The sequence below is a fragment of the Ochotona princeps genome, chromosome 9 (genome assembly GCF_030435755.1).
Source record: "Ochotona princeps isolate mOchPri1 chromosome 9, mOchPri1.hap1, whole genome shotgun sequence".
Classification (NCBI taxonomy): domain Eukaryota; kingdom Metazoa; phylum Chordata; class Mammalia; order Lagomorpha; family Ochotonidae; genus Ochotona; species Ochotona princeps.
Window position 1 is genome coordinate 27504305 of NC_080840.1, and position 12058 is coordinate 27516362.

Genomic DNA, 12058 nt, shown 5'->3' on the forward strand with positions numbered 1-12058 from the left:
GGCTAAAGTCCTCGCCTTGAACGTGCCGGGATCCCATATGGGTGCCGGTTCTAATCCCCGCAGCTCCACTTCCCATCCAGCTCCCTGCTTGTGGCCTGGGAAAGCAGTCGAGGACGGCCCAAAGCCTTGGGACCCTGCACCCATGTAGGAGACCTGGAAGAGATTCCTGGTTCCCGGCTTCGGGTCGGCACAGCACCGGCCCGTTGCGGTCACTTGGGGAGTGAATCATCGGACGGAAGATCTTCCTCTCTGTCTCTCCTCTTCTCTGTATATCCGGCTTTCTAATAATAATAAATCTTTAAAAAAAAAAGTGTATTTGTGAAATGCAACTAAGCAATCAGCTAGAAATAATAAAAGTAAATTCCAGGTTTTAAGAGATGTTACGTCACTCGATTTCATAAATTGCCCTGATGCATTAGTTAGAATTGATTACTGGGTTTATTAGCATGACATTACATTTCTAGCTGTTACTTCACAGCATTTTATGACAACTATAACTAGCCATGTATGATATACAGACCCAGCATAACAGTAATGTTCTAATTCTCCAGTCACATCAGCACTGCTGAGACTCTTCTCAACTCTGTGCTTCTACGTTTTGAGTTGGAAGGCGAAATTGAGCACCTACTCCTAACACTTAAAAAAATTTTTTTAAGATCTATTATTTGTTATTATAAATTCAGATATAGAGAGAGGAGGAGATACAGAGAGGAAGACCTTCCATCCGATGATTCATTCCACAAGCGGTCGCAACAGCTGGGGCTATGCCAAACTGAAGCCCGAAGCCAGGAACTTCCTTCAGGTCTCCCACACGGGTGCAGGGTCCCAAGGCTTTGAGCTATCTTCCACTGCTTTCCCGGGCCACACGCAGGGAACTGGATGGGAAGCAGGGCTTCTGGGATTAGAACCAATGCCCACATGGGATTCTGGCACATGCAAGGCAAGGATTTTAGCCACTAGGCTACCGTGCCAGGTCCTCCTAACACTTTTGACACAGACTTCAGTGGGCCCCAGTGTTTCTCCCCAGTCTGGCAGCTCTGTCTTTACTCGGATGATAATAAGCCAACTCCTTGCTAAAGATTAACTCACTAAAGTAAAAAAGCGGCACAAAGTCAGGTCAGCCTGCCAAGTTCAGAATTCAATCGTTACTTAACCATATTAAATGCTAGACTCTAAGAGCTTTACAGGAACTGCAAGCCCTGCTAAAAACAAACCAATCTAAAAACAAACAATATACCAGTAGACTCTAATCTCCACCATCAAAAAGGAATACATTAGTCTTCTGTTACTGACCCATCAAAAGGAAGATTATGAGTTCTGCAAACAGATGAGAACACGCAGTCATGCCCACCCAACCTTTGTTGTAATCTGTAAGAGTCACCACCCTTAATCTCTCATAAGCTTGAGAACTGAGTGAAGACTCACTCTTTGTTTTGCATGTTACAAAATAAACTTCCAATTTCTGCTGGCATCCCAGTATCAGTGATGGGCCTGCTCTTCATAAAGCAAGTGGACCCAGGTCTGGGAGTGTTCTACAAGATGGCCTAAAGAACCTACTCTCTACACTGACCAAGCCACTGTTATTTCCAAAAAACTATCACTATGTACTCCTACTAAGAGAATGTGTTATCTATTCTTCAAGGTTATTAACTCTCCCGTATAATAAAAGTATCCATATAGCTGGAACTGTTAAGGTAATATGTTATTCTCCATTAAATAAGTTGGAAATAGAAACATAAAAACAATATAAAATTCATAAAAATCTTTTGAGAAAATAACTCTTAAGATTCACTTTACCAAGACCATAAACTCACACTAAAGCATTCCTACTTCATTACTATTAAATACTGTTTTATAACTCCAGAATAGTAACATCATCACAGTAAGACTATTGCAAGTGATGTGCAATTAAAGTATTTTCTTAATCCACATGACCTCCGGATACTGTAGCACAGATTATTCTTTAGTATTAACAACTTCCATCTCCTCATGTGCAATTACCTGACAAATCTCTTAAGCAGAAACTATTTCTAATGGAAAACAAAGTCTATCAGCAAAAGAAAAGTTGAGGCTTAGCTTAGACTTTTAGTTATTTCTGTAAATACTAAAGAAGACTACGGTTGGGTATCCACATCATCAAGGAGAAAAGTTTATATTCTTTGTCTTTAAGTCTATAATAATTTGACTATTGTGAATACCATAATTGTTATGTAAATAGTCTTTACTACATGCTCACTATATTTTGCACAGTAGAATAAAAGAGCCAGTTCCTTAAGAGATTATATTTCAATCCTGACAATGACCTTATCCTTACTTTCATCTTTACAAAAGATTTTTATTCAGATATTGCAAATGAATTACTGCTCTTAGCCAAGAATTAATTCTGTTTTAAACTGCTGAACATGTGCCTGGCGGCTATAGTCCTTGCCTTGCACGCACTGGGATCCCATACGGTGTTGATTCACGTCCCGACCGTTCCACTTCCCATCCAGCTCACCGCTTGTGGCCTGGGAAAGTAGAAGAGGAAAGCCCAAAGCCTTGGGACCCTGTACCAGTGTGAGAGGCTTTTGGCTCCTGGCTTCAGATCAGGTCAGCTGGGGCCATTGTGGCTACTTCGGAGTGAACCAGTGGATAGAATATGTTTCTCTCTGTCTCTCTTTTCTATCTCTTTCTCTATAAATCTGACTCTCCAATTAAAAGAAATAAATCTTAAAAGAAACAACCTACTGAAACACATTCACATCCACACTTAGAATATATGGAATAAGCATTTACCAATACTGAAACACCAGGAAATTCACTGATATCTGAATAAATGCACACATCTGAGGTTAATTTTAACAATTACCCCCAAGATACAGAGTGGAGTTTCTAAGCTGCAGGGATAAAAAAATGACTGCTCACCAGTAAAAAAATGCTTTGATGTACAGACAGTTCCTATCAAGCTTTTGCCCAAGTACTGGTTAACCTCCATGTGGTCAGCTGCTACCCCAGGATGAGACAGGGCACACAACAGGAACAAACGAAATAAAGCACAAGTCCAGATAGCAGTTTGTGTTCTATCTAATAGACCAAAAACTTGTATAGGGGACTGAATCAAAAACAAGTTTCACTTTGGCGCAACTTTATAACAATCCATGTAAAGATTTATGGTAATATGCTTTCTTCATAAAATTTTTGAAGATCCCTCATATACATGGGATTTTACATTCAGTGCAGCAAAATGAAGTTGAAATTCCATTTTTTTCACAAATATTTTTAAAGTATCCTCATACTTACAGGGCCTCTGAATATTGAAAAGGATGTTATCTCAGTAGGAACACACTGGCTATGGACCAAAGGCCTCTCTGCTCCTGTCTAACCAAGCTTAAAAATATACCATGTTATCATAGTGTATAGGAAATTTAACTAGACTGTTGGGGCTCAGGAGAGCAAAGGGTATAGGAAAACAATTGTGCCCCAGATCAAAATTGTAAGAATACATACACAAAGACACACACACACACACAAATATAAAAATCTTCAGCCTCCAGCAAAACTATCAGACATATAATTAATAATTAATAAGGATGAAAAGAAACAAGCAAATTATCACTGACAACAAAAAGAAAAAAATCACTAGCAACAGACCCACAACTAACAGATTAAAGATTTGGTAGGTAAAAATACATTAAAACAACTATAACTATAGTCAAGAATATAGAAGCCTGTGTATGGCAAGTACAGATACTGAAAAATCTATGAGAACCAGCTTGAACTTAAAGATAAAATATCTAAGAAGAACTAAGCAAATGATAAGATGTTCAATAAATATCTTATTAGGAAATTTCATATTAAAATCAAGAGATACTACCACAGACCTATTAAAATGGTTAAAATGTAAAACAGTGAAAATACCCAATGCTGGTTTGAGTGCAACAACAGGAATTCCCACTGTACACATGACACAACTAGTTCAGGCACTTTGGAAGACAGCTTGTAGTTTCTTACAAAGCTAAGCATAGTCTTACTACTCCATGAAATAGCTAAACTACCCACATAAGGTGAAAACACAGAAAAGCTTTACATGAAAGTTTCGAGCAGCTTTGGTACAAAGCACCAAAACAGGAAGCAACCAAGATATCCTTCAAGAAGAACAGATAAATATATACGGCACAATCAAGCAACAGAATAAGCTTCAGCACAAAACAATGAACTGATACATTACCAAAGACATAGGGGAATCTTAAAGCATGTTTCTCACAGAACCGTACTAAATGATGCTATGTAACCCAATAGAGTCACAAAACTATAGAGATAGTAAAAAGATGAATAGGCCCCAGGAGCTCAGGGTGAGAAAAGCAGCAAAGGGTCGATGGGGAACACATATGGGATTTTTAGGACAAGAAAACTATTCTGTATGTGAATACGTGTCACCATACATTTTTCAGGCCCACAGAATTGTGTAACACAGGAGTGAGGCATATGTAAACTATGGACATAATGTCTGAATGTTGGCTCTTTAATTCCAAACAATACAGCACACAAATGCAAGATGTTAATAATAAAGGAAACTATGGGTAGAAAATACAGGGGAACTTGACTTAATTATTCTATTAACTTAAAGCTGTTCTAACTGTAAGGGGAAATATTCAAAGAGGATTGGTTAACACAAAATAAAAGTTGCAGACTTTTCGAGAAGCTTTTATACACATAAACAATTTAAAAATGATACTTAAATACAATATCATTTTTAAAGCAGAATGAAAGTCTTTGTTAAAGCATATAAACATTGGGCCCGGCAGCGTGGCCGAGCGGCTAAAGTCCTCGCCTTGAACGCCCCAGGATCCCATATGGGCGCCGGTTCTGATCCCGGCAGCTCCACTTCCCATCCAGCTCCCTGCTTGTGGCCTGGGAAAGCAGTCGAGGATGGCCCAAAGCTTTGGGACCCTGCACCCGCGTGGGAGACCCGGAAGAGGTTCCTGGTTCCCAGCATCGGATTGGCGCGCACCGGCCTGTTGCGGCTCACTTGGGGAGTGAATCATCGGACGGAAGATCTTCCTCTCTGTCTCTCCTCCTCTGTGTATATCTGGCTGTAATAAAATGAATAAATCTTTAAAAATAAAAAAAAAGCATATAAACATTGAAAAGAATGTGTCAGTAGCTGATCTGCTCTGTAACAAATCTAAAATGGAATCTTGTAAAAGGAAAATAGATAACAAAATGGAAGCTTGAATTTGTACAAACTTGTGAAGAACAATAATAAAAAAATTCTAAATTTTTTATTACTTTTTTAAAGTATAACTGGTTAACAATGTATTCAAGGATTTATAACATACAGAGAAATCAAAATGTAACATTAATAAAAAAGGCTGGCACTGAAGGAGAGGAAACTGTTCTAAGGACTTCATACTACATGCATGTGTGTTGTTACAGTGAGAATGTGTTATGCATGTATTAAAGATATGGTCTATACATTCTACACCTGCCACTAATACTAGAAATTGAAAACATTCATGGAAAATAGAATTAAGAGATAAGTTTAGCAGTAAAAATAATAGCACAGTGGGTTAAGCAGCTGCTTGGATGTCTTACCCCATGTATGGGCACCTAGGATAGAGTCTCATTTCCTCTTTTAGTTCAGCTGGCTGTTAATGTACCTGCAAGACAGCATGGACAGGCCCTAGTATTTGAGTTCCTGTTATCTGTGTGAGAGACCGAGATGGATGTTCTGACTCTCGATCTTGGCCTGGCCAAATCTGGACTGTCTCTCTCCCTTTTCGTGTCACATATAAATAAATCTTAAAAAAAAAAAAAAAAAGCTTTGTTAATTTTGGTGTCCCAAAAAATCCATGTATACATTCAAAACATTTTAAAGACTAATAAAAAAAATCATATTATGAAAAACTTGCATGGATTTCAAAATAGTTTTGTATCAGATTTAACATCTGTTAGTCCATTTTCCACGAACTTTTTCAAATACCCTTATATACAACTGTTGTATCTGGTAGGCCAACAAATGAATAAAGTGAAATTATCTCTTAAAAGATATCAACGTAAAGAAAAGCAGAAGGGGCTGGCATTGTGGAAGAGCAGCTTGAGCACCACCTGTATTACCAGCCCTGGTTAGGTTCCTGGCAACTCTACTTCCAATAAAGCTTCTGCAAAAGCGCTTGGAACAGCAGCAGTGGAAGGCCTGCGTGCTTGGTCCTTGCACCCACACTGGAGACCATAAAGAGCTGCCTGGACATGGCTTCAGCCTGACCCAGCTCTGACCGTTCTAGCATTTAGGAAATGAACCAGTAGATGGGTGTCTCTCTCTCTCTCTCTGACTCTTTCTCTCTCTGACTCTATCTCATTCTCTCTCTGTAACTCTGCCTAGAAAATAAAATAAATCCTTAAAATAATAATAATAATAATAAAAAAAACAACAGAAAAGAGGGACAGCTGGGAAAAACAGGAAACAAGTATTCAGACAGTATATACAAACCTAACCTAATCAATAACTACCCTGTTAGAAAGCAGAGATCTTGCAAAGAAATGGGACTGAACCACATGCTACCTATAAGAAGCCCATACTAAAAGTAAAACAGAATGGCTAAAGATAAACCATGTGAACACTTAACCAAAGGATACTTTGGTGAATATTGGTATCCATCAAAGCAGATTTCATAGCAAAGATATGACCAAGAGTGAAGAGGTCTTTGGTAAGGACAGGTCAATTCGTTAAGATATATCAAAAAATCTTGAACCAGCTTTATATGAGTTCAAAACACACAAAAACTGATATAACTGGAAGGACAACATTGAAAAATCCACAATTATATTTGGATATTCCAACCTCTACTTTTTTTTTTTTAAACATGTATTTTTTTTTTAAGAATTATTTTTTTATTTTTATTACAAAGTCAGATATACTGAGAGGAGGAGAGACAGAGAGGAAGTGGAGCTGCCGGGATTAGAACCAGCGGCCATATGGGATCAAGGCAAGGACCTTAGCCACTAGGCCACACTGCCGAGCCCTACTTTTAAACAGACAAAAATCAGTAGGAAGACAGAAGACCCAATACCATCACACAATGTGACAAAGGGACATTTTGTGAAATACACCAACAGAAGAATACACATTGTTTTTAACCATAGCTGTAACTACCCAGAAATACCATATTTTGGACAAAAAGAAACAAAAGAACAACAACAAAAAACACCTTCAAATAGCAGTTAGCTATCTTCTCTGACAATATGGAATCAACAAAAAAGTTAATAACAGAAAGGTATTTGGAAAATCATCTGGTAGTTAGGAACTAGCACTCTTAAATAATCTATAGGCTGCAGAAAAAGATCAAGAGAAAGTACTTTGGGGCCCGGCGGCGTGGCCTAGTGGCTAAAGTCCTCGCCTTGAAAGCCCCCGGATCCCATATGGACGCCGGTTCTAATCCCGGCAGCTCCACTTCCCATCCAGCTCCCTGCTTGTGGCCTGGGAAAGCAGTTGAGGACGGCCCAATGCATTGGGACACTGCACCCGCGTGGGAGACCTGGAAGAGGTTCCTGGTTCCTGGCTTCGGATTGGCACAGCACCGGCCCGTTGCGGCTCACTTGGGGAGTGAAACATCAGATGGAAGATCTTCCTCTCTGTCTCTCCTCCTCTCTGTATATCCGGCTTTCCAATAATAATAAATCTTTAAAAAAAAAAAAAAAAAAAAAAGAGAAAGTACTTTGAACTGAATAAAAATTACAATACATCAAGACTCATGGATACAGCTAAAGCAACACACAGGGGAAATTGATAGCATATATTTCAATGTTTGTAATTTTTGGATTTTCTTTATAAAGTAATATCTCTCATGAGTGACTTCCAAAGTCAGTATCATGTTACTGTCACTTTCAAAGCAGAACTTGGATTTAACATCCCAATTTTCTGCTTCTTTGTAATATTTTCTTTGTAAATCACACTTTTATTCTTAGAACAGTAGCAATGTATAATAAATCAGATTTAAATTCTGAGCATGTTAGGGAAATCTTGTACATATTAACATTTTGTGATTTTTTTTTAATTATTTATTATTTTTAATTCATTAATTACATTGTATTATGTGACACAGTTTCATAGGTACTTGGGTTCTCCCCACCCCTCCCCAAACCCTCCCACCACGGTGGATTCCTCCACCTTGTTACATAACCACAGTTCAAGTTCAGTTGAGATTCCCCCATTTCAAGCGTATACCAAACATAGAGTCCAGCATCTTATTGTCCAGTCAAGTTCAACGGCTTCTTAGGTATACCCTTTCTGGTGTGAAGACAGAGCCAGCAGAGTATCATTCCAGTCAATTGAAAGCTCCAACATACCATCAGCAAAAATTTACATCATTATGGAATTAATTGACATAGTAATGAGTAACCAATATGTTAAAAGTAAATACCACATGTTTGCCTTAATTTAAGATGATATGATGTTATGTATAACATGTTATGTTATGAATGTTATATGTTGTGTATAAACTAAAATTGAAATGTAAGTGAGGTGGTCACAGAAGCTGGCTAGGAACTCGCATTTACTTTTAACATTTTGTGATTTTTGTTCCTTTAGCAAAGAAATAGAAAAATCTAATTTGAAGGCTTATGTCAAATATGTCAAATTGATAATTCATTAAAAGACCTCAAATAATTTCTAGCTTATGTTATAGATACTAACTAAATAAGCTATCATTCTATTTTTGTATTATATTAAAAGTGTAAAAAATTTAGCATCTCATCGCCCAGCAGCGGGCTTTTTATGTGTGCTTTTTGAAGTTTTTAAGAACAGGATGTGACTGTGTCTATTGTTTCAATTTATTTATACCCCACAGCTTCTAACAAGTGCAACAAACCATCAGACCCCAAATGGTAAGAAGCGGCCATTATACTCATGAGTTAGCCATTGTCAATAGCTTTCGAATGCCCACATAGTTGCTGATGTGAGTGACTGGGAATACAAACTTCAAAGTGTCTTACTGTAATAATCGGCTGAAATACGATTTTAGATTTTTCTCTAAAGTGTCATTCATTACCTTGCCACTTGTTATATATTTGCAATTAATTTTCAGAAATTTCTCAGTAAATGCTTCTTCTTCTTCAGAAGTGGAAGACACAACCCGTGCTGGTCGGATACCAGTAAAGGCAGATGCAGAAGTTGCTTCTTTTGGGTGGGCTACGTCAGGATTCTTCAAAAATGGCGGAGGGTGTAGGGTGGGAAACAGAAAAGCAAAAGCAATTCAAAATCCTAAGCACATTAAGTACATTACCAAAGTCAAATAAAGAGCTTTCCTAATAACTTGCTGATCCTTTTCACCACATTGTAGAGGTCCCTCCAAAATATTTTCGAATCAACAAATTACTATGAAAAAACAGCACTGCTTTCTTGTTCAGTAAATATCTCAAAGTTATTTGTCCAATTTTAAGTAAATCTTGGATAAGAAGCACAAGCTATGTGTCACTGACAGTGACACGTTCCAAGAAACACATGAGGTGACTCAGTCACTGGACATCACAGAGTCCACTTCCAGAAACTGAAACAACTATCCGGTGATGTCATCAGGACCACAGTCCCAAACGGGGCCTATCTCTGACCTAAGCTTCGTTTAGTGGCGCATGACTGGTGTAAATACAAAGCTCAAGTAGGACACCGCAGACATGCAGGTGTAGCTGTTTTTGAATTAAACCACCAGTCCTGGTAAGACCACATAATATCCTTAAGAGAAAAGGAGATGAGCTTATTTTCAGTACTAGGTACACAACAGAAACCGTTCATGAAAAGGTCCTTTTAAATTTCAAAGAGTTCGTCAACACTGTATCACAAAGTATTAGACATTTTACTGCTTCTTAACTTTTGTAGTAACACAGACCATTCTCAAACTGAAGTTTACAGACTACCTGCCCACAGGATTTTGATGGATTAAATAGATGATGAAGCAAAATATTTATGTTAAAACAAACCATCAAAATATTTAAGAAACGAATTGGAAATACAGTAATACAATATGTGTGTATATGTGCTTTTTCATTAATAACAAGGTCAAGTGATGACACTGACAATTATAATTTTCAATATGACTGTTTACTAACCATAACAGCATTCTGTGAAGATATGCTGTGTTCTAGTGAGGACAAACTCAGAGGTACGCCTGAAATTACTCCAATCAATCATTACTAAAAATATAAGCATTTTCTGGGGAAAACATATAAAATGTTTATTTGCATTATTTAATCAATGCAAAGCAAATAGGAGTTATATCTGATAAAACAAAATACCCTTGCTTCTAAGAGTATACACTTTAATATATGGAGTATTGGACACATAAACCCAGTAATTATAACACAGAAACACAATGCTAGAGACATGCAGACATCTACATGCAAATAAATTCCTTTCATATGGATGCACCCGAAAGTATAGTGCTACAATTTTTACACAAAAGAAGGCATCAAAAAAATATACATTTGAAAAATACCGTTTTTCTCTCTGTCCCATGATAGTAACGGATGATAGTAAGGGAGCAAAGTCCAAGGACAAGAAAATACATACCAGTAATATATCACATACTCCATAAAAAAGAGTGGGACAATATTAGTGTTCAGAAAGTAAAAGTGTAAAACTAGGAGTTAGAAACAAATAACTATGGGCTAACATCAGTAACATATACTGATATCTCAAAAAAGTCAAAAGAGCCATTCAGAAAAATCTCCCATGGGAATCTTGTCATTAATGAAGGACTGACAGCCCTTAGCACACAAACAATGTCACTATTTTATAATTGGTTATTGATATATATAGAAAAGAAACACAAAAACTTAATTCTTCTCCAGAGATTTCTATCAAAATACAGTTTTGTACCTTGAAATTTATTTATAAATTGTAACACAGAGCATCTGCTCCTAACAAATGTTAACATTTGAAAGAATGATTAAAATTAAAAATGAAAATTCAAATGGGAAGTATTTGAGTGGCCTAGAAGCTAAGATGCCTGAATCTCATGTCAGAGTGCCTGGTTCTGATTTCAACTTTTGCTAATTCATGCAGACTGTAGGGGACAGCAGGGGATATCTCACGCAGCTGAGTCCCTGTCACCCACATGGGAGATCTGGACTGAGTTCCTGGTTTCCAGCTTCAGTCCCTCTGACCATTGCAGTCAGCGAGAGAGCGAGCCAGCAGATGCGAGAGTACTCTTTGCCCATACTCTCTCAATCTGGACAGTGAGCCAGCAGATCAAGAGTGCTCCCTCCCTATCTCTTACCCCCAAAACCCAAAAAACAAACAACAACAACAACAACAAAATAGGACAAGAACTTTCTATTGTGATAATGTATTTATTAATTAAAATCCTGAAAATTATGTATGGCATTTCTAAGATTTGATGAGTATCTCTGGATCACCATCATCATTACCACTACTACTATCGAAAATAAGTCAGTTTAAGCTTTCTGATTTAACAACATTTTACTTCAAAACCTGACTTGAAAATTTTAAGTAACAAAATAAAAAGGAAAAAAAAATATTATTTTACCACAGTCAATGCACATGAAAACATATCATGAAAAATGAGTATACAAGATTTTTTCACAGTCATCTTGGAAAAGTAGGGATACTTACGCTGGTCTTATCAATTTCAGCCTCAGATGACGTTGGTGACAGCGGACTTATGGGGCTTAGAGATGGAGAGCTCTCAACACTGGAGACATATTCAGGATCAGGAACATATAAAACCTGTCAGAAAACATTCAGACAAAGAATCATGCAAATTGAAACGTTAACCTTATGATTCACCATGAGCAATGACCTTAAGAAATAGAAAGAATAAAAATTTTCAGATTATAAAAATGTTTATTACAATAAAAAGTCTAGCAAAGTAAAAAAAATAATAAAAATAAAATTAGATATAATTGATATTGTTGAGTTAGTCTAAGAAAACATTAATTATCATATTAGTGATTCCTCTTACAGGACAATTTCATGATAAGTAACAAGATTAAAACTATACCTAATCCTTAAGTCATCAATTTTACTTCTAGCAATTTATTGAGTTACATATGAACAAAAACAGAT

General features: G+C 37.1%; 1 protein-coding gene across 4 annotated transcripts in view; it reads right to left on the bottom strand.

Moving 5' to 3' along the window:
- The window catches only part of OXR1 (oxidation resistance 1), a 327815-nt gene that overhangs the window by 45519 nt on the left and 270238 nt on the right, over positions 1–12058 (bottom strand). For all 4 annotated transcript variants that reach the window (XM_058668552.1, XM_058668554.1, XM_058668556.1 and 1 more), the window contains 2 exons: positions 11606–11719; positions 9027–9179 (listed from right to left, as the gene is read on the bottom strand). In XM_058668552.1, the coding sequence (XP_058524535.1) occupies positions 9027–9179; positions 11606–11719 (267 nt within the window). The remainder of the gene's footprint in view (positions 1–9026; positions 9180–11605; positions 11720–12058) is intronic.